We start from the raw sequence: 23,271 nt of genomic DNA on the forward strand, positions 1-23,271 counted from the left end.
CTTCCTGACAGTAAGAGCTGTTCGACAGTGGGATTTGCTGCCCAGGAGTGTGGTGGAGTCTCCTACTTTGGAGGTCTTTAAGCAGAGGCTTGACAACCATATGTCAGGAGTGCTCTGGTGGTGTTTCCTGCTTGGCAGGGGGTTGGACTCGATGGCCCTTGTGGTCTCTTCCAACTCTATGATTCTATGATTCTATGAAACACACAGACTGACCTGGCAGCCCAAGCAAAGGGCATCCTGTATTGGCCAAGGCGGCTGCATACCAGTTTTGCCACCTTGTGGACCTTCTGAGCAGTCTGTAAGGCAAGGAACAAGGCAGAAGCGTGGATTTAAGTCAAAACAAAAACAAAATCTTGAAAACCCCAAAGTAATAAAAGATGGAAGCTCTTTCGAGTCCTACAGCATTACAATTTCACCTAGTTGTGGCTCAACGTACCTTTGTGGGGTCGGAGGTCTTGATGTAGGGGTCCACAGAGTTTGTGATGCTTCCTTGGAGCACCTTCTCCACCCGAGCAACAAGGAAAATCTCTGGGTGTGGGTTTGTCACAGAGAAGATCCCCTTGACACACAGGAAAGGAACAGAGTGTGAGGTCCTAGAAGCAACACAGTTCTGTGGACAAAGGCACAAAACAGGCTGCACAGATCTGCTCCGTTGAGGAGGAGCCACCTGGCAACTCAACAGAGCACAGCTACATATGCTAGGCGGTAGAGTGAGATATTTCAGGGAGGTGCAGCCCAGTGCCCAAAGAGGAAGGAGAAAGGAAGTGGGATGATTAGGCTGGAGTGATTAAGCCCACCAGAAAAAAAGGAGGCTGGTTATAGGATTGCCTGAAAAGACACAGCAACACTTCTCTATTTGACCAGGGAATTGTGGCCAATGGTGGTATTCAGTTCTCAGCGGTGGTGCCTGCAATGTCAAGGAAATAATCAACTATCTGACTTTTAGAAGACATCTGAAGGCAGGCAGCCCTCTTTGGGGAAGTTTTTACTATGATTTAATTTGTTGGAAGCCGCCCAGAGTGGCTGGGGCAACCCAGTCAGACAGACAGACAGACAGCATATTAACAACAACAACAATTTAGGTTGTGCATTACACCAAACTTTTCTTCCATAAAGTAGTCAGGAATGAACACACATCTACCTTCCTGGAGGCCAATCTGGTGTCGGGAGGTGCCCACCCCCCTTGCTGAAACCAGCCCAGCCCTAAAAAGTTCAGCATCACCATCCTGAAGCTCCAATGGGCATTTGTTCATAGCCAGATTGTTTTTATCCATCCTCTGACATGCATAAAACAGTGAGTTCCTTACTTGCTTTACATAGCGCAAGCAGGATTCAGGTATTCCATGAAGAAAGTGGCTGCTAGCACTGTTGTTCTTGGAGTCCTGGGCAGAAGCATTGGGCAGCATCTCCCGTACAGGCAAGGGGTTCAGGTCCACATGGAAATCAGCTGAAATCTTGCAACAGCTTTTCAAATCAAACAGGGCAAGGCTGAGAAAGAATGGCTCCACCTGGATATTGGAAAAGAAACGGCCACATTTATTTACGTTTATTTACGCATCTACAACTTCTAAAGAACTGCCATCTCCTATACAAAGTTGTCGATTAAATTGAGGGACTGAGGCTATTTTCTGGGTGCCTTTGGAGGTTGGGGGTTAGCAATGGAAGAAAGAGCATAAGAAGGGGGAAAGGCTCATCTCCTGCAACATCCTGCTCCCACTGTGGCGACACAGGATGCCTGTAGGAAACCAGCAAGCAGAAACTAAGTGCCAGAGCACCCACTCCCCTCTCCTGCAATTTTCAGGATTCAGAAGACCCCAAAAGCAGAGCAGAGCCCTCCGTGTAAGAAACCATTCACAGCCTTAGCCTCTGTGAATTTGTCCAGCCCGCTTTTAAAGTCATCCAAGTTGGTGGCCATAGATTCCTATGAAAGTGAGAAAGGAACTTGAGGACAAACAAGCACTTTGACGAAGGGAGAGAAGAAAGCTGAATTGGGGGAGCTCTTCGCTTCCCTCAAGTGAAGAGCTCCCCCAATTCTTGCCTTTGATCACAAGGTGGTGCTAAACTCTCACTGAAACTCCCCTACAGCATCACAATAATTTTTGTTGGCATCTGTCTGTGTTGAGAGACAATGGAGTGCACCTCTGGGGCTGAAGTCAAACCACTGTGTGAACAGCACCAAAGTGACCTCCCTAGGGTGCAAGCCTGTGAAGTGTGTATAGAGGTCCTGGGTTGCCCAGATGACAAGACCCCCCCTCACGGTCTCACTGATGTGGTCCAAAAGGAAGAAGAATACCTTTGGCTCTGGAGTAGCCGGAAGGAGGTGTACCAGGTACCACCCAACCGTTGCTGGGACGCCACTCTGGATTTGTGTAGGCTCCTCTCCTTAGCCTTTTCTTTTCCCAAAGATATCCCACAAGGCAGCAGACATTTATGTTGGACCAGAGTTTCCCGTCTCCTAGATGGGCTCCCTTCCCAAGTGGACGAGCCCCATCTGCCTCTCACTTCCCTCTACAGCACATGCACAAACCACCTTCTTGACTGTTGGACACACTTGTCCATTCAACCTGCCAGAGCCTGCCTTCGCATGCAAGGAAGTCCCTAACTCACTGAGGGTTGGAGACCAATAGGCTCCCCTCACCTGATTTAGCCAGCTAGTTGAAGTTGTTCCCCGGTTGTGACCATTGTCACATGCAGGGTGGGGACCAAAGATGGCCAAGCTACCCCAGAAGGAAAAGGATGCGTCCCCCAGCAGAGGTACTACCCCTCCCCATCACCAATAAATACCAATTCACTGAAAAGGGGGAATTGTACAAATATGGCAGGTGGGGATAATGGATAGCATTAGTGGTGGCAAGGAAGACATTGCCTCCCCACATCCCTCCCTGCCTGTTTTTAAAAAGCAGAAAAAGACCCCTCTCATATGACCACAAGAAGAGCCTGGCTGCTGGATCAGGCCAAGGACCCATTATTCATCCAGCGTCCTTTTTTCTCAGGGGCCAACCAGAAGCCCACAATCGGGACCTACTGGCTTTGAAATGCTTCTTGCTTGGTGCCTAATCGTATCTTTTTGGCGAATGCTGATTATTTTCACACCAGCTTAACAAAATTAATTTGATTGCTGGTTTTAGTTATCTCTTGAATTGTTTAGTAGGTTGTTTCTATTGTTACACACATTCTAGCTACTTTTGCAGCCTGTTCTGTGAGCTGCAACATTGAAGAGCAGGGACTACCTGTCTTAACTGAGTGACCCGGCGGGTGCCCTCCTCATGCTGTTGGACTACAACACCCATCATTCCTGACTGTCGGCCATGCTGCCTGGGTCTGAAGGGAGATGGAGATGTGTAAGGGCCACAGTTTAACAACCCCTGGTTGAAATTAATATAGCTGACTACATGGAAGACTTCAGCAGATAATTTCTGCAGGTTCTCCGACAATGTATAAAAGCACTTGATCCCTGGAGGATGGCAGCCTATGCGTACGTTTGTGGGCGGGCCCTCGGATTGGTCGCTCAGGTGGGCAAGAAGGTTGAAGGTCAGGGCGTGGCAGGTCACCAGGAAACGGCGGCTGCATTTCTCCTCGAAAGGTTTCACGTCCGGTTCAATTCCAGAGAAATCTAACCTCTAAGGAAAGAAGAATATCGTATTTGCATTTTGCTCACAACTTTCTCAAACCATTTAGGAGAAGGTCGATTCCTGAAAGATGGCTGCATTTTGAGAAGTTACCCATGTCTGTCTCAAAATGAGGAGTGAATTTCTCCAGTATCCCTAATCACGACTATTACGTACAAACTCACTAGGGAGTAAGTTCCTCAGGAAGCAGCATGACTTCCTTCAAAGTAAACATGCAATGGATTGCACTGTAAATTGATTTCATTAAAATAAATGAAGGCAGCAATTCTGTGAATGTGAGAGCCGGGTGGAAGGTAGCTATCCCTGGGAGTACATTTTAATTCCTCCCACTGGAGAAGAACCAAAGGCTTTTCAAGACACACGACAGACAGGAGGTGCAATTTTCCACTGAGCGAAACACCTCGGGGCCTCCTGCAAGGTGCTGTCACAGCTGCTGAAGGGGTTACCTGAACTTCTGGATCAAAGGAGAAGAGGTTCTGTCTCCCATCATGCCGGCTCAGCTTGTTCAGCTGCTCAGTTTCCCTTCCATACTGAAACAGAAAAGACATGCATCAGCAGAAAGGTCAGAGGAAGGACAGGGTCTCCATCAGGAGAGAAAGTGTCACCATCCAGAGGTGGCTTTTGGTGAACAGTAGAGAGACAGAACAGAGTTGCTTCTCATTTTCTGGGTGGGAAAAACATGCAGGTGATTGGAGTTGCCTGGGTCTGAGAAATTCAGAGCAACATATTGTATTTAATTCCACAATACTTTTTATGAATGATTTGTCTGCTGGCTGTTGAGGCATTTTGCTACCCTTGTGTACCTTTGCCGCCCCAACCTGGCCACAGTGATCCATGGAGGTCACCTCCAGGCTTGACTACTGTAATTCGCTCTACGCAGGGCTGCCCTTGAAGCTGTCCCAGAAACTCCAGCGGGTGCAGAATGCTGCAGCGAGGATCCTCACGGGGTCTTTGCCATGGGAGCATATTTACCCAGTGCTTTTCAAGCTGCACTGGCTCCCGGTGGAGTACAGGGTCAGATTTAAGGTGCTGCTTTTGACCTTTAAAGCCCTCCACGGCCTAGGACCCTCGTACCTACGGGACCGCCTCTCCCGGTATGCCCCACGGAGAGCCTCAAGGTCCATAAATAGCAACACCCTAGTGGTCCTGGGCCCTAAGGAAGTTAGATTAGCCTCAACCAGAGCCAGGGCCTTTTCAACTCTGGCTCCGGCCTGGTGGATCGCTCTGTCTCATGAGACCAGTGCCCTGCGGGATCTGATTTCTTTCCGCAGGGCCTGTAAAACAGAGTTGTTCCACCTGGCCTTTGTCTTGGAATCAATTTGATCTCCTTCCCCTCTTTCCTATTTCCTTTCTCCTTCTGTGATGCAACTCCTATTTGGGGACTTCCCTGGCTTTTTTCTGGCCCATATAGGACCAGTCTGGATAGTTAGCCTTGATGAAGACTTGACGTTTTCATCCCCAAAAAAGTTTTTTATTTGAGCTTCTACTGAAACGAGGCTGCATTTTAATGTTGTATTTTAATCTTGTTTTTAAGTTGTATTTTAATCAATTGTTTTTATATCTGTTGTTAGCCGCCCTGAGCCCAGTCTTGGCTGGGGGGGCGGGGTATAAATAAATTATATATGTGTGTGTGTGTGTGTATTGTGTATTTTCATATGCTTTTTCCTGCTATGGGCCAGGGGTGCTGCAAAGCTTGCCTGCCCCTGTTTTCTCCCTTTCCCCATGATTTGCAGATAATGCAGACGCCAAGACTACCTTCATCAGCTCTGGGTGCATGCTCCTCTCCAAGCTCTCCAGGATGTTCTCTGACTTTCCTTGGCTGCTCAACTCATCATCTGTAAAGTCACGAAAAGCAGATGTTGCAAGTGACAGCAAAGGCGCCCGGCCAGCCCCCTCACGTGCAGCCATTCCCATGGGGGCTCCGCCACAATTACAACGCTGGGAAATTGGACGGGGCGATTGGAACCCAGCCAGGGGATTCTGATCCAAGAAGAGAGGTCATGTTCCAGGAAATCTCTCTTGTACACAAAATGCTCAGGTTATGGAGACACCACCTCCGCTCATCTGTCAGCGGTGCTCATCTCTGCTCAAGGAGTTGTTTTGAGTGCAGAAAAGAGTGCACAGCTGGTTGTGCAATGCAGAACCAGGCAGGAAGAGGGGAGGGCATGCCTTTTACAATCTTTGCACGACACAAGGAGCTTTTAAATTTTGTTTTACAAGGGCAGACTTCTAAGGACCGTGTGTGTGTGTGTGTGTGTGTGTGTGTGTGTGTGTGTGTGTGTCTTTAGATCCAAGGCTCTTTGGCCGAGTCTATAATTACATGACATACCTATCTTGATTGCTTGTATTATACCTTGGTAATTGACACAATTGATGGAAACTGGTTTGGCAAGCAGAGGAACACTTGACAAAGGGGAAATGGGAGAGATGGCCCCGATGACATGGGCTGCGGGAGTAGCTCAGAGGCACATCTAGTCTCACAGAAGGAAGTAGAGCCATATTAAGCATATTTTCTCTAATTAGAAGCTATGGAAACCCCTGCCTTGCCAGGATACAACAAATCGTTCAACACTGGGTGAGCACAGTCATACATCAAAATATTATTTCCTCTGCTCTTGAGATGTTCCCAGCACATTCTCATCACAGGCAGCTGACTTGTCTCCTGGGCTGAAATGAGGGATGGCAGGGGAACTTGTTCTGCTCATGTGCAGCAAAAGTTGATTGCGCACAGCCCTTATGGGCTTGTACCTGTGCCATCATGAAGCTGCTTACAATGAAACAGTCACCATTTTAAAATGTGAGTCCTCTACTTCCTCGGCACAAGGCATGAATGAAGAGTTGATTGCCTTAATGTATATAGGGCACTTGGATTTATTGTGGGGAGGGAGCAAGGCAGACATGGAAAACTGCCTTATACTCAACCATTGGGTCTATCTAGCTCAGTCTGCACTGACTGGCAGAAGCTCTTCAGGGTTTCTGACAGGAAGCCTCTCCCAACCACACCTGGAGATGATGGGAATTTAACTTTAGACCTTCTGCATGTAGGGCAGATGTTCTCCCCCAATATTTGTTGATAAGGATAGCTGCTGCGGAAGGGATGGGTGGGTAGAGAGAAGGCAGTGAGCTCTCTCCAAGAGACGAAAGCGAAAGCAAAGCTTTCTCTTCCTAAAGCATGCCTCCATCTATCTTCAGAAAGTAAAATACCTCCCAATAACCATTGACTTAAAGGCCAAATGGCACTCGGCAGAGGAAACAGCTGGGAGCCTGGCACAGACTAAAGTCACAGCTTTTGCAAACTATAGGGAAATCAGCTATGTATCAGAATCCCATTAAAAAAAACCAACAACTCTGGGCAAATACCTCAGAGAAGGGAGGGAGAGGTTTCTTCAGAATAAGAAGAGTAACTAACTTTCTAGGGGGCAACTAGCTGGTGGTGGCCATGGCCAGAAGCAAAGGTGGGCGGGGCAACAAATGTAATTTTTACATTTGCACAGTAGGCTAGTTTCCTGCTTTGCAAAACTAGACGGCCCTTGGGGTGTTCCTCGCAACTCTACAGTTCTATGATTCTACACACCCCTCTGTCCTGCACCCAGCCAAACAGGAAAGAATCATAGAATAGGAAGGGACCATGACAGCCATCTAGTCCAATCCTTGCAAATGCAGGAATATTTTGCCGGACGTGGGGTTTAAAATCATGACCATGAAATTATGAGTCTCATGCTCTACAGACTGAGCTACAGGGCCAGTGAAGGGTGCAACCTCTGGGTGGTCACAAGCATCAGGCAGGGAGGCCCCAAGGGCCACATTTGCCCACCAGGTCCGAGGCTCTCCCCCACCCCACTGCGTGTAGGCGCCATCTCTATCACCCAACGGTGGTGGGGCTCATTTCAGGAGGGGATGAGTCCGCCTATCGGGACGAGGTGGAGCGGCTCTGTGTTTGGTGTGGAGAGAACAATCTGGCTCTTAATACGGCTAAGACCAAGGAATTGGTGGTGGATTACAGGAAAAAAAAGGCGGACATTCAGCCCTTGTATATCAACGGGGAACGGGTGGAGAGGGTGGCGGAATTCAGGTTTTTGGGAGTGACTATGGATCAGGGCATGACTTGGAGCGCAAATACCACTGCTCTGGTGAAGAAGGCCCAGCAGAGAATTTATTTCCTCAGACTTTTAAAAAAGAACAATCTGAGTGAGAGACTGCTGGTGTCCTTCTACCGAGGCTCCATAGAGAGCATACTTACATACTGTATTTGTGCTTGGTTCTCCAGTTGTACAGCTAGGGAGAGGAAGGTGCTCCAGAAGGTCATAACCACAGCCCAAAGGATTATTGGTCACCCTCTCCCACCTTTGGAAGAACTGTACGGTTCCCGTTGCCTTAGGAAAGCAAACAACATCCTGCAGGATCCATCTCACCCGGGATACAGTCTGTTTGCACTACTGCCTTCTGGCAGGAGGTATAGAAACATCAAGTCAAGGACAAATAGACTGAAAAACAGCTTCTATCCAAGAGCTGTGGCCTTGCTGAATGCTGTAACTCGATAGTGAGACCTGGGAGTTTGATGGGTGTGGGTGTGGGTGTGGTTGGAAGGTGGTTTGTTTGGTTGTTGCTGTTGTTTTGCTTTTGTTGTTTTTAAGGGATGGCATCCAATTTCGTTGCACTTGTGCAATGTTGCACTAGTGTAATGACAATAAAGAATCTATCTATCTAGCTATCTATCTATCTAACAAACCTGGAATGGATTCCACAGCCTCCTTCTTCTCTTGCACCAGGCTCTCCGCATTGACTTGGATGATCTTCCTCAAGGTGACCAGCCACTCCTCCATCTCCAGCTCGCTTTCAGCTGCCAAGTAGTGGCTGTACTTGTCCAGCATCTTGAGCTCAAAAGCGTGGCGCCGCATTTTGGGGCACTGCCAGAAGATGGGCAGAACTTAGTGTGCTTTTAGGTCAGTAGGAGGTGCTGAACTCCTTTTGCTATCTATGGGAGGGATAGAGACTGTCCATAGGTAGGTGGCTGTTTAATTAGAAGCACCTTCCAGAGCCCAGATTGGGAGCCGGGTTACAGCTCCTGTCAGTCTTGACTACGGAAGCGGGTAGAAGTTTGATTCAGTTTGCATTTGAAGTCAAATTTATCAAAACTGCACTTTCAGGAACTGTATGGGAACGGAAGTACAGCCTACCTTCGCAGTTCACACTTATCTGAATCTTGCAGTTATTGCACCAAACAACATTTACAAAAATGCCCATATATTGGTGGGGAAGATGTGTATAAAAAATGAATATAGCAGTGAAAATAGCATACAAAAATACATTGTAGAAACCGCTTGCATAAATGGGTACATTAATCAAAACTGCTGACAAAAATGTGTTGATCTGGAGAAATGCTGAAAAACATTCATGAGGTGCTTCTTTTTAAATGCAAATTGCTACAGAAACCTGGGCAACTTAAGATTGAAAAAAATGAGAAATGGAGAGAACAGCCACTGACAGATCCTTCCATCCCTAGCCCTGACCACTGGCCATGCTGACTGGCGGCTGGAGGGCAACAGGCTCCCCTTTTCTGGACTGTGGTTTCCACTGAGGTGGTCAACCTTTATTTGGCCTGTACCACTCAAAACTGTGTGGGGGGAGGATTCACAGGTTGGAACACTTCCCCATGCTTTGCAAGCGTTTACCTGCACGACATCAATGCATGAATCCAGGAAGATGCAGCCTTTGGATTCCTTGGAGACCTTTTCATCCTTGTAGGAGTTTAGGATGTAGGAGCCATCAGAAAGTTGTGTCAGGTAGAAGTACCTTCTCTTGAACACCTGCTCACCGTTGCAAAAGAAGGGGGGGGGGAGAAGAACCAAGAAATTATATTTCTGCTTCACTGGCACAGTGCAAGATCAATTTCTTTAGCACTATTGTTGCAATCACAACAGATTCTGTAAAGCTGAGCTGTTGTGTCCCTACCAGCCCCCCTTGTTTTAATGATCAACACAGACTTGAGAGCTTTGATCTGCTGCTTAGCTTTGGGAGGCAGGGGCAGTCCTGACACTTAAATCAGCTCTTGCATTTCCTGCTACTGGGCAACAGCTTTGCACTGGCCATGAAGTCTGCATGCTGAAATTTGTTCTCCAGCACTGACAATCTGCAACTTTCCTGTGGCATCACAGGCCTCAGCACCAGAAGGAGAGTTTGGGTGCCATGTCTCTCTATAGTTGGATGGGACACACCTTAGAGCTGGGGGGGGGGGGTCCTAATGCAGCCCTTCAAACCTATCCAGCCTTGAACTCTCACAATTCCTTCCACTTGCTTGGATGGAGGGCAGAGGCTTGTTGAGTGTGTAGAAACTAGCATAATGTACAGAAGTAAAATATATGTATTACGCATTCCGGTTTTGATTCTGGTCCCACCCACCACTGGCGTGGGGCCACTGGACTTCCATGCCACCCGTGGAAGCAAGACACCCCCTTCAGGATCAGGCGGGTGTCTCTTTACAAGAGCTGCAAGGTGGGGGGTGAGCGCCATCCACTTCCTAAATGGAAAAATACTGTGCTGGATGGCTCAGGACTTGGAGAGGAGTGCTAAAACTGGAAGAGGTTGTGCAGTTCTCCTAGTAGGCAATTGCTTGCTAGCCAAACCTGCAGCTTCATTTGCTGATGGCTGGAAGTGACTACATTGGTTTTATTTTATTTTTTAAATTAGCAACCTCAGCAGCTCTGCAGCAAAGTTCGACAGTGGAATTTGCTGCCAAGGAGTGTAGTGGAGTCTCCTTCTTTGAAGATCTTTAAGCAGAGGCTTGACAACCATATGTCAGGAGTGCTCTGATGGTGTTTCCTGCTTGGCAGGGGGTTGGACTCGATGGCCCTTGTGGTCTCTTCCAATTCTATGATTCTATGATTCTATGATTCTATGATTCTATGATTCTATGATTCTATGATTCTATGATTCTATGATTCTATGATTCTATGATTCTATGAAAGTGTGCGCTACTAGCTAGGGAGGTTGAATGGAACACCTGCTACTTGACAGGACCATTGTGCCTGCAGTCCAAAGATTCAAGAGCCGAGCCCGATGTTAGTCACAGATCTCCTGCCTTCCAGGCCTGTGTGCACAGTTCGGTTCTTGAGCTCGTACTGTGGGTGTAACACACCGCTCTGCCCCTGCCAGACCAACTCCCCTGTTCCACTGAGATACAGAAAGAGCATGAGAACACTTTTTCAAGCAATTTGGTCAGAGCCAGGAGAATCAATCTGTGCCTCAAAAAACACATAGAGCTGAAAGAGGAAGCAGGAAAGAGCTTCACCCTTCTAACTTTCTCCTTCAGCTATAGGGAGAAAAAGGTATGCCCTCATCACAAGCACCCGTGCTGTTTTTCAGCTGGGGAGCACCAAAGCACAGTTCCAGCACCCCTCAGGTTGGATTGGTCATTACAACGCAAAGACCTACAAACTGAGCTTGAAAGACCAAATTATTCCATGAGCTGGGCGCAGGAACTGGACCTAGCTGAGAACGCCCTGATGACCAATTCCCCCAACCCCAATAACCTGGAGCACCAAAAATTAACCCAGAATCTCAGGGAAAACCAGCAAGACCCTCAGAATCTCAGGGGAAACCAGCAAGACCCTCAGAATCTCAGGGGGAACCAGCAAGACCCTCAGCCCACAGCGATTGCCAACAGCATAGAAGAGAGGGGTGACCAGTTACACGATCAAATAGATCAGATACGCACAGACCTCTACAACATAAAAAACTTCCTAGCAGTAACAAATGGCCTACTCCTGACGCTTGTGGAGAATTTCAAACAAGTAAAAAGAGCCACAGATCAGTCCTTGGACTCAGAGGCTAGAATCCACATACCACCCAAAAAGAACTCACGCAAAAGAAAACTGGAACCCAAGATGAAGAAAACTAAAAACATCAAAAAATTTAAGCCGTCCAAAAAAACCCAACACATCAGTAAAAAACAGTGGCAGAAACTCTTCAACTTATTATCATCACCCCCTATATCCACAAAAAAAATCAAAGCTCAAGGCACCAAAGAGTTCGACAAGGGAGACTCGCCAAAGACCAAACCCCTCCCCATATGTGAAAATAATTCCCCGAGTACATTCAAAGAAATAAGCCCCCCCACGGCTGTTCTCCCCCTGTGTTTGCCCAGCCTGACAAAAGCAACCAAACTACAGCTGGATGTTCCTGTCTTGAATCCACCCAGGACCCCTGTAGCAACTGCAAACAGAAGTAAGTCGGGGATCTCCAATATAGATGGGAACCCGCGGGAACTCCAAGCCCACAGTAGAAAGAAAGAATGGATCCTGGTCCTAAGCCCGGAAAAGATGGTATTCACGAACTATCCAAAACCACTGGGTCCTCGCACAGGGACAGACCGCGTGAGGCACCTGCTGACTATTATAAACAACATTCTACCTGGGGCAGTTAAAGCAACTGACATAGACAGTATTGACTACCTATATCAAGATGGACATTCAGTCCGTGCCTTGATCACTTTCACAGATCATAATCTGGTCAACTTCATCTTTAGAACAAGAAATCTATTTTTAAAGAAAGGAATAGATTTATTAAGAATCTTTGAAAACAGAGCCCCGCTAACCTCCCTACTGGCGGCCAAAGGGGTAGGGAGACCAGGAACAGAGGTACAAAATGATAGAGTGCACATGCAGCAAAACCAGCAAAACCAGAGCCTAGTGCACCAGCAGGAAAACATAGCTCCTACTGAGACTCAACTTCATCTGAACGACAGAGAGGACTCCCTTTCCATAGAAGAACATGCCTTAATAAATTGGTTCTGGTCACTGCAGATGCCAGCCCAAAAGGAAATCTTGGTCAGACTGGACAACCTGAGAAGCAGACTGACCAAAAAGGAGGTCCATGTTGAGACCACGGAAGGCTCACACATACAACCTATATCCCCCAAGTGCCTAGTGGACAAGAGGACGGTAGGAGGTGCCTTTAAATGTGTAGATTCGGAAGTCCAATCGCAGCCCCCGCTGGTGTATGGTAAGGCAAAACCCAAACAGACTGTTACATCCCCGAGTACCTGGTTCAACTATCTAAAACTCTCCCCAAATGAATTAGCAACTCCACCAAGTCCAAACCACCCCCTTAAGTCCCCAAGAGCTATGGATAATCATTCCCTTATGCAGCAGATGCCTATTGACAAACTTAATGGGAGTGTTTTTTTAGATGTAAAGGGGTCACTGGACACCGTGGACCCAACAAATCTACACCATGGAGGGACAGAGAATTAAAGCTGCTGTCCTGGAACATTGCAGGATGGCGCGCTAAGAAAAACAATCAACAACTTGCAATGTTCCTTAAGCGATTCGATATCATCCTCCTGCAGGAGACCTGGCACAGCGACCCCATTCTGTTCAATGGGTATTCTTGTCACTCCCTATTTGCTACTCCATCTGTGAGGGGAGGTAGGCCTAGTGGAGGTTTAGCTAGCCTTATCTCCACAGAGCTTGAACATTCCTTAAAAGCCCTCCCAAACTGCAATTCACTCGCCACGGCAGTCCTACTCAAATTCAAGAGAGATGCTCTGGTAGTGGTCAATGTCTATCTGCCCCCCTGCCAAAAAAAATCTATAGTGAAAGCTAACTGGGCAGAGTTAGAGGCATTTCTAGAGTCCATAGAATCTTCCCACCCTTCTACACCGATTATAATTGGGGGGGATTTCAACGCCCGTATGGGAATTGATGACAACAATCTTTATAGCCAATATAATCAGATTCAGGACCCTGAAAGTCCAACCGAAGCAGGCATTTCACGACTTTCTAAAGACAATAAATGCAACTTCTCAGGGCTATGTTTAGCCCAGGTCGCAAAAAGAAGGGAGCTGATGATAATAAACGGTAGTAAGGAAGAGGATCGCCCAGGGGAGTATACCCATTTTTCAAAGATGGGAGGAAGTGTGATAGACTATATTCTGATATCAAGATTCGCCTATAACTCTGTGTCAAAGTTTCAAGTGGGGCATAACACCGAAAGCGACCATCTCCCACTAATTCTAGCGCTCAATGGCCCATCGTTTAACAAACCCACGGCTAACCTTTACTACACCCCCATCGTTAATCTGGGATCACTGGCCCCCAGAAGAATTAAATGGACCCCTATGCTCAATACCGAGCTAACTCATCTCCTCCATTCGGAAGACGTGAAGACCATCTACACAGCCATTGTATCAGCTAATACCGGGGGAAAGGCCATGCACTCGTTCAACGAGTTATTAGCAAGACTAAAGACCTTTCTAACAACTGAGATACTTAATTCTGTTACAAAGCGGGCAAAGGATCAAGAGAGATGGTTTGATTTGGAGTGTAGACAAGCAAGGAAACGTCTGAGATCAACCTACCGGAACTACAGAAACACCGGAGCACCCTTGCTATTTATGGCTTACATCGATCTAAGACGAAACTATAAACAGCTATTAAAGGCAAAAAAACAAAAAGCTGAGAGACTGGCCTGGTGTAACTTAGTGAAGGCCTCGAATGAGAAAGATTCAACCTCCTTCTGGCGTACCATTAGGGGGCTCCTGGGCCAAGAGCAGATTGGTCCCACATGTACTGTAGAACCCCAGGAGTGGATGAAATATTTCCAAACCCTCTTCTTCGACGACAAAGCTCAGAACAATGATCCAAGTGCCTACTCCGAGAACTTACCATATTGGCCTCCTGTCTCCATAGAGGAGGTGGGGAACCTAATTGCCCAACTGAAAAACAACAAAGCCCCGGGCATAGACCACATTCCAGCAGAGCTCATGAAGAACAACATCAGTTGGTGGGCTCCTTTAATGGCGTCAATATTCACATACATCAATTCAACAGGCATAATCCCTGGCTGCTGGACAGAGGCAGTAATCATCCCAATCTACAAAAAGGGTCCTATGGCAGATCCAGCGAGCTATAGACCCATTAGCCTCCTTACTATCCCCAGCAAATTGTATGCCAAACACCTCCACATCAAACTAATTGACTGGATGGAAACGGAGGCAGTTCTGGCAGAGGAGCAAGCCGGCTTCAGACAGGGCAGAACAACAATAGACCATTGTTTCGTTTTAGCACATCTCATTGATAAATACGCCAATAAAACACGTGGGATTCTATATGCAGCATTTATTGACCTGAAGGCGGCCTTTGACTCGATCTCACGAGTCAAACTTTGGGCTAAACTCAATGTTACCAACATTGATAAAAGATTACTATTCTTGATAAAAAGCCTATATAAAGACTCCAAGTTATATGTAAGAACCTCAGTAAATGGACAACTAATTGGCCCTGTACCAGCCACCAAAGGAGTCAAGCAAGGCTGTATCTTAGCCCCGGCCTTATTCAACTTATATATAAATGACATGGTCAAATACCTAACATCCCCGGAGTTTCATGCCCCCAAACTGGCCGAAAAACCAATTTCAGTACTCCTCTATGCGGACGACGCGGTTCTCTTATCATGAACTAAAGTAGGCCTCAAAAGGCTACTAAGAGAATTCTCAGCCTACTGCAGGAGAGATCAATTGGTGGTTAATCACCAAAAAACCAAAGTGATGGTCTTCGCTAGGAGACACAGACATCATAGATGGGAGATGGACAATCAGCCAATAGAACAGGTCAAAATTTTCAAATACCTAGGAGTGGTTTTCCAGTCAACAGGGGCCTGGGAGGCCCATCATAAATATGCTAGGGAAAAAGCATCTCAAAGCGCCAAAATACTGTCTCGCTTTTACTTTACGAAAGGGGGCAGACATATCCCAGCAGCTCTGGAGGTCTTTCAAGCAAAACCCTTGGCGCAATTACTCTACGGGGCCCAAATCTGGACAGGAAATCATTGCCGCACACTTGAAACGGTCCAGTCTAAATTCTTAAGACAGATTCTAGCCGTTCCACCATGCGCACCAAATGCGGCACTACGGCTGGAGACTGGCCTCCTCTCCGTCGAAACCCGAACCTGGTTAAGAACATTTAACTATTGGCTTCGCTTAAATTTAAACCCATCCGGACTACTACCTCTAGTAGCACGAGATGCCCATAGAAGTCGGTGGTCCAAAGTAGTGCATCAAAAACTACTTATATGTGGCCTCCAAGCACAGCATCTCCTGAAAATGGGTCTCCCCAAGGCAAAAACTATTATTGATCAGCGCATGAAGGATATTGAGCAGCAAAATAATCTGGCCTATATTAAGAAATTTAGTGCTTGGTACGCTTATCTGCCCCCCTCCCACTTTGATTTTCGGGCACCTTATTTGTCTACCTTAACCATTCCAAAACTCAGACGGGCCTTCACACTGGCCAGACTAAATATGTTACCCTCGGCTGTTCTTGAGGGTAGATATCAAGGAACTTCATTTGAGAACCGGCTCTGCCCCTGTGGAGCTGGCTGCGTGGAGACTGTGTCTCACGTCCTCTTGTCTTGCTCCCTATATAAAGATCCCAGGGACGAGACCATCGCGCCGCTCCTGTCTGCCATCCCGGGCCACTCTTGCGAAGCCAAGCTGTTCTCACTCCTGGCCGACCAGAACGGCGCGACAACAGAGAAGGTTGCCAAATTTGTCGAGAGAGCAATGAGATTGAGAGCTGCTACCTGAGTGACATTAGCGTCGTCGCCCAGATTCCTCTCCTAGGATTTTACTATTATTATCGTTATGTTTCGCTACTACTATTTTGTCGTCCCCTAAAATGTATTTTATATAATTGACTTTTTAGTTTTATTCTTTGTGTGTCGTATTGTTGTTTTATTGCTATGGCCGATGGCTGACGCAAATAAAGATTCTTATCTTATCTATCTATCTTCTAACTTTCTCCTTCAGCTATAGGGAGAAAAAGGTATGCCCTCATCACAAGCACCCGTGCTGTTTTTCAGCTGGGGAGCACCAAAGCACAGTTCCAGCACCCCTCAGGTTGGTGCCATTACAGGCAAATGCTCCCCGTACCTGTGCCTTGCCTTTGTGTACTTCTGAGAAGCCCAAATGAACATTTCAAGTCAAAACAGAAGCTGGCCAGTGTGTGTGAGTCTACCCCTTTATAAAGATCTATGACTCTGCCTTGCTCCTAGCCATAGTTGGTCAAGCTACGGGAACGGGGCCAATTCGTACTCCCCTTTCTCCAATCCATCTCCTGTTTAGCAGTGGCGGGCTTTAAGCTTTCTAACCAGGCCTTTCGTTGCACAGGCATGTTTGAGCAATGGCTTTTCTGAGCTGCCCTGGCCACCATCCACCAGGATCTAAGAGAACAAGGGAGATGGGGGTGCATTTACCTGACCTGCACCAGGACTAGGGGTGACCCCCAAAAAAGGTGGGGAGGCAGCCTGATGTAGGTTTTAACATCTCTGCGGGCAGTAAATGTGGGTGTTGTCAAAGTGGCATCTGTTCAGGGCTGCCCCGATTAGCCCGGTGACTTAATGTAACAACTTCATGGTGAGTTCGGGCACCTATTTTGGGGGGAGGGAAAGTACTGCCCCTCATCACCTCCTGATCAAAGGGGTGGTGGATGGTAGAGGGTTTCAGGGGTTCATGGGCACCAGAAGAAAACCTCAAGGATGTCATGCTGGTAACCTCTGATGCATACCTATGGAAATATGGTTTCCAGGATGCTGTTCATTACATGCAGAGCAGTGGATGAGAGATGGGGGAGGCCAGCAAATCCCACATGTTCCCCACTGCCTGGCAACCCCAGTGATCTTGGTGCCTACAAGTTTCCTCAGAACTGGGAAAAGGAGAGTCTGCTGTGCTCTATTGCCACCCCTTTTTTTCCATTGTGTGTTTTGTCCTGATGCTACTGTGGATAAGGCATGGGAGGGATTTTTGCTGCAGGTGCTTGACGACAACAATTAATACCACTCAAGGTGAGCACATGGATGGTCTGGGGCTGAAAGGTGTTAAGTTACTCAAGAGCCACAGAGTGAGCATCTGTTGGCACAAAGTGGGGCCCTCTTTGTGTGAGTGAGAGAGAGAGGGAGGGAGGGGCTGGGCTGCCATAAGTCAAGTAGGAGGTGGTGAACTGCTGAAAAAATTGTTGGTTGTTCAATTTGCTTGAATGTTTTGATTGTTTTTATCCAGGTATTTCATTAAACTGGAAATACTGGTTTTTGCTTCATAATTATGCTTGTATGCCTGCTGACGGAATTGCTGTTTATTGATCCTCCTGTTTATACAATTTCATAATGTGTGTGTGTGTGTGTGTGTGCGCGCGCGCGTGCGTTCCTCTTTCTGCTTTTATTACTTTGTTCAATGAAGAGCGAGATATAAATATTGCAAACAAATAAGTGAAAAACTCCCCCACCAGTGTTTTTCCCATGCCCCTTTTCCAGAGTGAACCTAGGAGCCAGTCCTCAGAGGGTTGATTCACTTCCTCTCACTCTTGACTGGCTCCAAAGGGCAAGAAGACCTTTTCCTTGGGGGTTTAAAAGCTCCACCTTCCTGTTGGTTGGGCAGCTCTAGGGTGCTGGGTGCTGTGGAAGGGGTATCTGCTGCAGAAACAGTAGCAAGTCTTTCACACCCACACACCCCTTGACCCCGTGCCACTAAACCACTGATAGAGCCCCCAGACTTACAGGCCTGGGTCCTTTGAAACTGTTTCCCCAGAAAAATGAAAATCAGACCCTTGTGCAAGGTGCAAGCACATACAACACCTCTCACCTTCATGGTGACCGTAATAGTGCTGTTGACATTGGCCTTGTACAACCAGCCTTGTTTTATCACGCCACCCTTTTGCGAGCATAGTGACGAGGAATCCTGGAAGAGCAAAAACAAAAGAGTTACTGCAATTCAAAGAAGGAGCTGCACTAAATCAGACCAGGCACTACTTTTCCACCCTAGCCTTCCTTGAGCTGGTGCCCTCCAGATGTTTTGGACGATGAGAAAAGGGTCTGGCAAGCAACACAAAATGTGCAACGGGAAAGAACTGCCTCTTAGTAGTTCCATCTCCCTGAGATGTTTGGGCATGTGGGTGGGCCTGGGTGTGGCATACCCCACATTCTCTGCGGCAGCCCCTATGTTGTGGGATTCCCTTCTCACAGGGGTGCACCTGGTTCCTTCACTATAAAGCTCTCAGCAAATGCTGAAGACTTGCTTCTTTACCCTGGCCTGCAACACCTGGGAGTTGTTTTTTCAGGACCCACCCTATTATGGCAAATGTAAAATGTTTTAACTGCTTTCAATTCTGAATTTTAAATTGCTGTCGTCTGCCCTGTGACCTGCTGGTGAAGGGTAGGTAAGAAATTTAATAAACAATGATGGCGGTAAAAATAATAATAGAGGTTGCTCTTGTATTAGGAACTAGTGTTTAAAATCTAGCCACCTCAGATACCTTTGAGTTGCATGTTTCCACATAAACACCCACCCGGTGGTTCATTTCTCTGTGTGTGTGTGTGTGTGTGTGTGTGTGTGCGCGTGTGTGTGTCCCTTGTATGACCTTGCTCTGCTGCTCCACCAAGGGAGTTTCAAAGCGTACAAATCAGCATTTGGTCACACATGTGAAAGGAGGGATGTGGAATCAAAAGCCTACAAAGGAAGCAGCTCTCTGAATGCCTTCTGAATTTACAGTTACACTGAGGTCAAACTGAGGTCCTACTCCGAGGGCCTTCTGGTGGTTCCCTCACTGTGAGAAGCAAAATTACAGGGAACCAGGCAAAGGGTCTTCTTGGTGGTGGCGCCTGCCCTGTGGTACACCCTCCTGTCAGATGTCAAGGAAATAAACAACTATCTGACTTTTAGAAGATGCCTGAAAGCAGCCCTGCATCGGGAAGTTCTTTATATCTGATGTTTTAGTGTATTTTGTTGGAAGCCATCCAGAGTGGCTGGGAAAATCCCAACCAGATGGGCAGGGAATAATAATAATAATAATAATAATAATAATAATAATAATAATACTTTCAACAACTCCATGGTAAAAAGTGGGGGGGGGGGTGAGTCTGCATTTAAATGGGAATCAGGACTTGCTGGATAAACCCTAATTGGATTTTTCTTAGTGTAACATTCCAGAACAGTTTAAAGAATGTATGGGAATAGGACGTATTCCCCCTTACAGAAAAATTGATTGACCAATTAAGGCTCACCAATTAAAACCAATTAAGATTGGCAAGAGGAACAAGGCGCAAATATACCTTTGTGGGAGAATGGCGGAGCTTAATTTCATTAACAAATTCTCCAGGAAACCAAAAGCCAGTTCCAAAGGTTTATACTAACTTGTGGATCACTTAATAAGGGTGCGTTTTACAGGTGCAAAGTGCCACAAGTTGTGTTGTATGCATGGGAATAGAGGTATGCATTTTGGAGACTCTCTGGGAAAATTTTAATTTAAAAATGAAAATGAAAAGGGGTTGGGAGGGGAATGCCCTGTTTGCCGCTTGCTTTTACACTGGGCTGTTTGCACACCTCTGTCTGAGATGAGCACATGTGGGACAGCATGAAGGCTAATAAAAATAATAACAAATTTTTATTTATATCCCACCCTCCCCAGCCGGATATGGGCTCAGAGCGGCTGACAACAATAAAATAATACAGCATTCTAAAATCAATTCATTCTAAAATCAGTTCAAATCAAATTCATGGCAACCATTGGGCTCGAATTAGGAGCAGCGGCTACAGGAGGAACTGCTTGGGAATAAGTGTCCCACTGCAAAGGGGGAGATTCCAGATTAGCTTTAGATTAATCTATCTGGGATGCCTGTTACGGCTTCTAAAATAAGGTAATAGAACTATTCTCAGATGTGGCAAGCTGCTTCTCATTCTCTCTCTCTTTCACACCACCTCCGCAATCTGGCAGGAGCTAGACATTAATTCGGCAAACAATTGCTTCCCCAAAACAATTTGCTTCTGTGATGTGGAGGCAAGGACGTAGGAAACCCTTCCCAGGAGATAAACCAACAGGCCTAGTCCCTCCTACACCCACAGATGCAGCTGTTTTCCCAACTGGGGCTACTTCCAATTGCAGCCAGCGTGGTGCAGAAGTGAGAATGCTGGACTTAAGATGGCAGAGGCACAGGTTCAGTTCCCCACTTAGGGTGACCTTGGGGGCCAGTCAATCCCTGGCTGCCTAACCTGCCTCTCACAGGGCTGACGTGAGGATTCAGTGGGGAAGAAGGAGAGCCATGTACACCACCTTTAGCAACTTGGAGGCAAAGCGGGGATGTAAATATAATAAAAATAAAGATGTCCAGGTTTAGAGCCTGGCTAGGGAGAGAACTGGTGTTTTCCAGGAAAGAACTGGTAGGTTGATTAGCTAAGCATCCACTCCTGGGCCCTCCATAAAGGATGGTTCCTTTGGGAGTGTATACAGGCGTCTGGTTGGTAACTTGGAAAGCAGGATGCTGAATTGGCCTGAACTGGCTGCAAAGCCCTTCTTAAAATTATGTTCTTTGTTGCTGGACAATGGCTTTGAGCCCTTGGAAACACCACACTAATACTAAAAGTTGTCATTGTTGTTCTGTAACAACTGGAACTTTTAGCAAACAAGCTTCCCTTGGTATATGATTAGGAAAGCTTTTGAGTTACACAGAGCGCTTCATCGGCTACCAGACAAAGGGCTGACCCTTTTCTCCTCACCTCATCTTTTTCAAAGTCTTCATCAATTTCAAACACGTGGTTTGGAATCTTGTCGGGGCTGAAGGATTTGCTAAGAGAAAACACACACAAACACACATTTATTTTATTTTTAAAAGAAGCATTCATTAATGTTTTGCCCAACATGGCTGAATAACAAATGAATCCATAGATGGAGCTTCCAGAAAGGCATATGGGCAGAGAGGACCCGCTCTCTCAGGGGATGGAGCGAATTCCGAGGAAGGTGAGATAAGCAAAACTTTTTGTTTAGGCAGCTCTACCCAGACAAGTAATTTTAGTATGGATAATTGTTTTTAAACTGCTGCTTTTAGTTGGATTTTGATAAATTGTATGCCAACTTGTTTTTCATGTCTGATCAGTATTTTTAAATGAGTCTTTTAATATTGTGCAGCAGCCGCATCTGCACTTTGGAACTCCTTGCCACTTGATGTGAGGCAGGCACCTTCACTGCACCTGCTGGAAACATTTTTGCGTATGCAAGCCGAATCCGGATGCGTACCAAGCTTACATGTGTTTGAATCAGGTGTTTAGCTGAACAGTGATGTTAATTATTTCTTGTATCTGTGTTTTTTTTACTGATAATTTCATTCTTTTATTTCTGTATTCAAGTGATTCTTTTTACAATCAAATCTTATGGGATAAATAGTAAATACTGTTTTAGGTTTTAGGCTTAGAGGATTTTGCTGATTAAGAGGTATATAAAACTTGCAAAGAAAATTATTATTATTAGTGTTAGCTGAAAGGCAGCAGAGACACCTCTGAAATGAAGTCAATGAAACAGAAATACTACCATGACCTGGGTTGCCTGTGTGAAGGGGAGGCAGCTAGAAGGATGTTTAAGGAACTTCTGAACATCCGGGTTTCGACATCCTACTGAAAGGAAAGGCTGTGAAGAGGCTGATTTCCCCTGGGGAAACACTTACCATGGCAGCATTCGGAAATCCCCCGAGTAGTCCTCATATTTGTAGTTCACTGTGTGCCAGTCTGAGCTGTAGGTTTTAATGCACTGTGAAGGAAATTGAATGCAAGGCGGTTAAAGTTCATAGCTGCCTTTGCTGCTAAAGACTGCAACAAAAACCAGGATTATAAACTTCAGTACTCCAAGGTTGCTAATTCATATATGAGGAACTACAAAATTAGATACAGGAAAGATTCACGTGGGTGCTTTGCTTCCTGCAGAACTCAACTGCCTCAAACTCATGTTTTGCACAATTTAACCTTCGCCCATTCTTTCAGTTTAGCTCAGTGGAACAGGATGCATCCTTCCCAGGAATGTCTGGGATACACTTGGCTGAAACTCTGGATAGCAGCTTCCAGGGTAGGCAATCCTAAGGAAGAGAGACTAAAGTCCTGGCCTGGTGTAAAACAGCTTCTATGTTCCTGTATACAGAGCTACTACATAGACTCACACTTGGTGGCAGAGCTTCTGCCTTGCATGCTCCTTGGTAGGGCCAGGGGTGACTCCTTGTCTGAAAGCCTGGAGAGTCAGTGTAGATCAGGAATGGGGAATCAGTGGCCCTCAAGATAGTGTTGAGCTACAACTCCCACCACCTCTGACCAAAAGCCATGCAGATGCTGGAAGTTAAGGGTTCGCCATCACTTCTACAGACAGTACTGAGCTAAATATTATCAATTGCATTGCACTTAAAATTGTTCTGCACTTCTGAGATACATCGGCCAGAGGTCTGACTCTTATCTTGTTTCCCTGTCTTAATCTGCAAAATTATTTTAAAGAAATAATTTAAAGAAAGCCCTTCAAAGGCGACGTCATGAGTGTCTTTTCAGTTCTATGCTTGTCTGTCCTCAGCTGTTATTGTCAGGTTTTCATAATTAAAAAAGAGGAAGCAAGTCACACGTTTGGTTTTCAAAAAATAAATAAACAAACATCAATTTCCTCAGTTACTTTTTTTTAATGCAGAGTTCAACAAAGAAGAAATACCCTTCATTTTTGAGCAACACAACACAGGAAGCTTAAGTTCCAAATGCACCAACTCTTTCAAAAAGGGCCCAAATCGTCCCAAGCCTGCTGGATTTGCACCTAAATCTGAAGCAGCAGTTTACGGTTCTCCTAATGAAACTACCAAT

The 23,271-nt window shown here is 46.3% G+C and overlaps 1 protein-coding gene and 1 long non-coding RNA gene across 3 annotated transcripts in view; one reads left to right on the forward strand and one right to left on the reverse strand.

Annotated features, from left to right (window-relative positions):
* The window catches only part of LOC310698904, a 400,562-nt gene that overhangs the window by 174,649 nt on the left and 202,642 nt on the right, over positions 1-23,271 (forward strand). The window lies entirely within an intron of this gene.
* DOCK11 (dedicator of cytokinesis 11) overlaps positions 1-23,271 on the reverse strand; it is a 162,846-nt gene that overhangs the window by 117,389 nt on the left and 22,186 nt on the right. The window contains exons 3-13 of one of the 2 annotated variants that reach the window (XM_083486178.1): positions 22,110-22,192; positions 21,169-21,238; positions 18,262-18,357; positions 9,302-9,436; positions 8,359-8,536; positions 5,385-5,464; positions 4,076-4,159; positions 3,480-3,620; positions 1,308-1,508; positions 437-559; positions 214-296 (exon numbers count right to left, since the gene is read on the reverse strand). In XM_083486178.1, coding sequence (XP_083342304.1) covers positions 214-296; positions 437-559; positions 1,308-1,508; positions 3,480-3,620; positions 4,076-4,159; positions 5,385-5,464; positions 8,359-8,536; positions 9,302-9,436; positions 18,262-18,357; positions 21,169-21,238; positions 22,110-22,192 — 1,274 coding nt within the window. Of the gene's footprint in view, positions 1-213; positions 297-436; positions 560-1,307; positions 1,509-3,479; positions 3,621-4,075; positions 4,160-5,384; positions 5,465-8,358; positions 8,537-9,301; positions 9,437-18,261; positions 18,358-21,168; positions 21,239-22,109; positions 22,247-23,271 lie in introns of those variants that run through there. The other variant, XM_083486177.1, reaches the window with a different exon arrangement.

The sequence above is a fragment of the Podarcis liolepis genome (assembly GCF_965112155.1).
Source record: "Podarcis liolepis genome assembly, chromosome: Z".
Taxonomy (NCBI): Eukaryota; Metazoa; Chordata; class Lepidosauria; order Squamata; family Lacertidae; genus Podarcis; species Podarcis liolepis.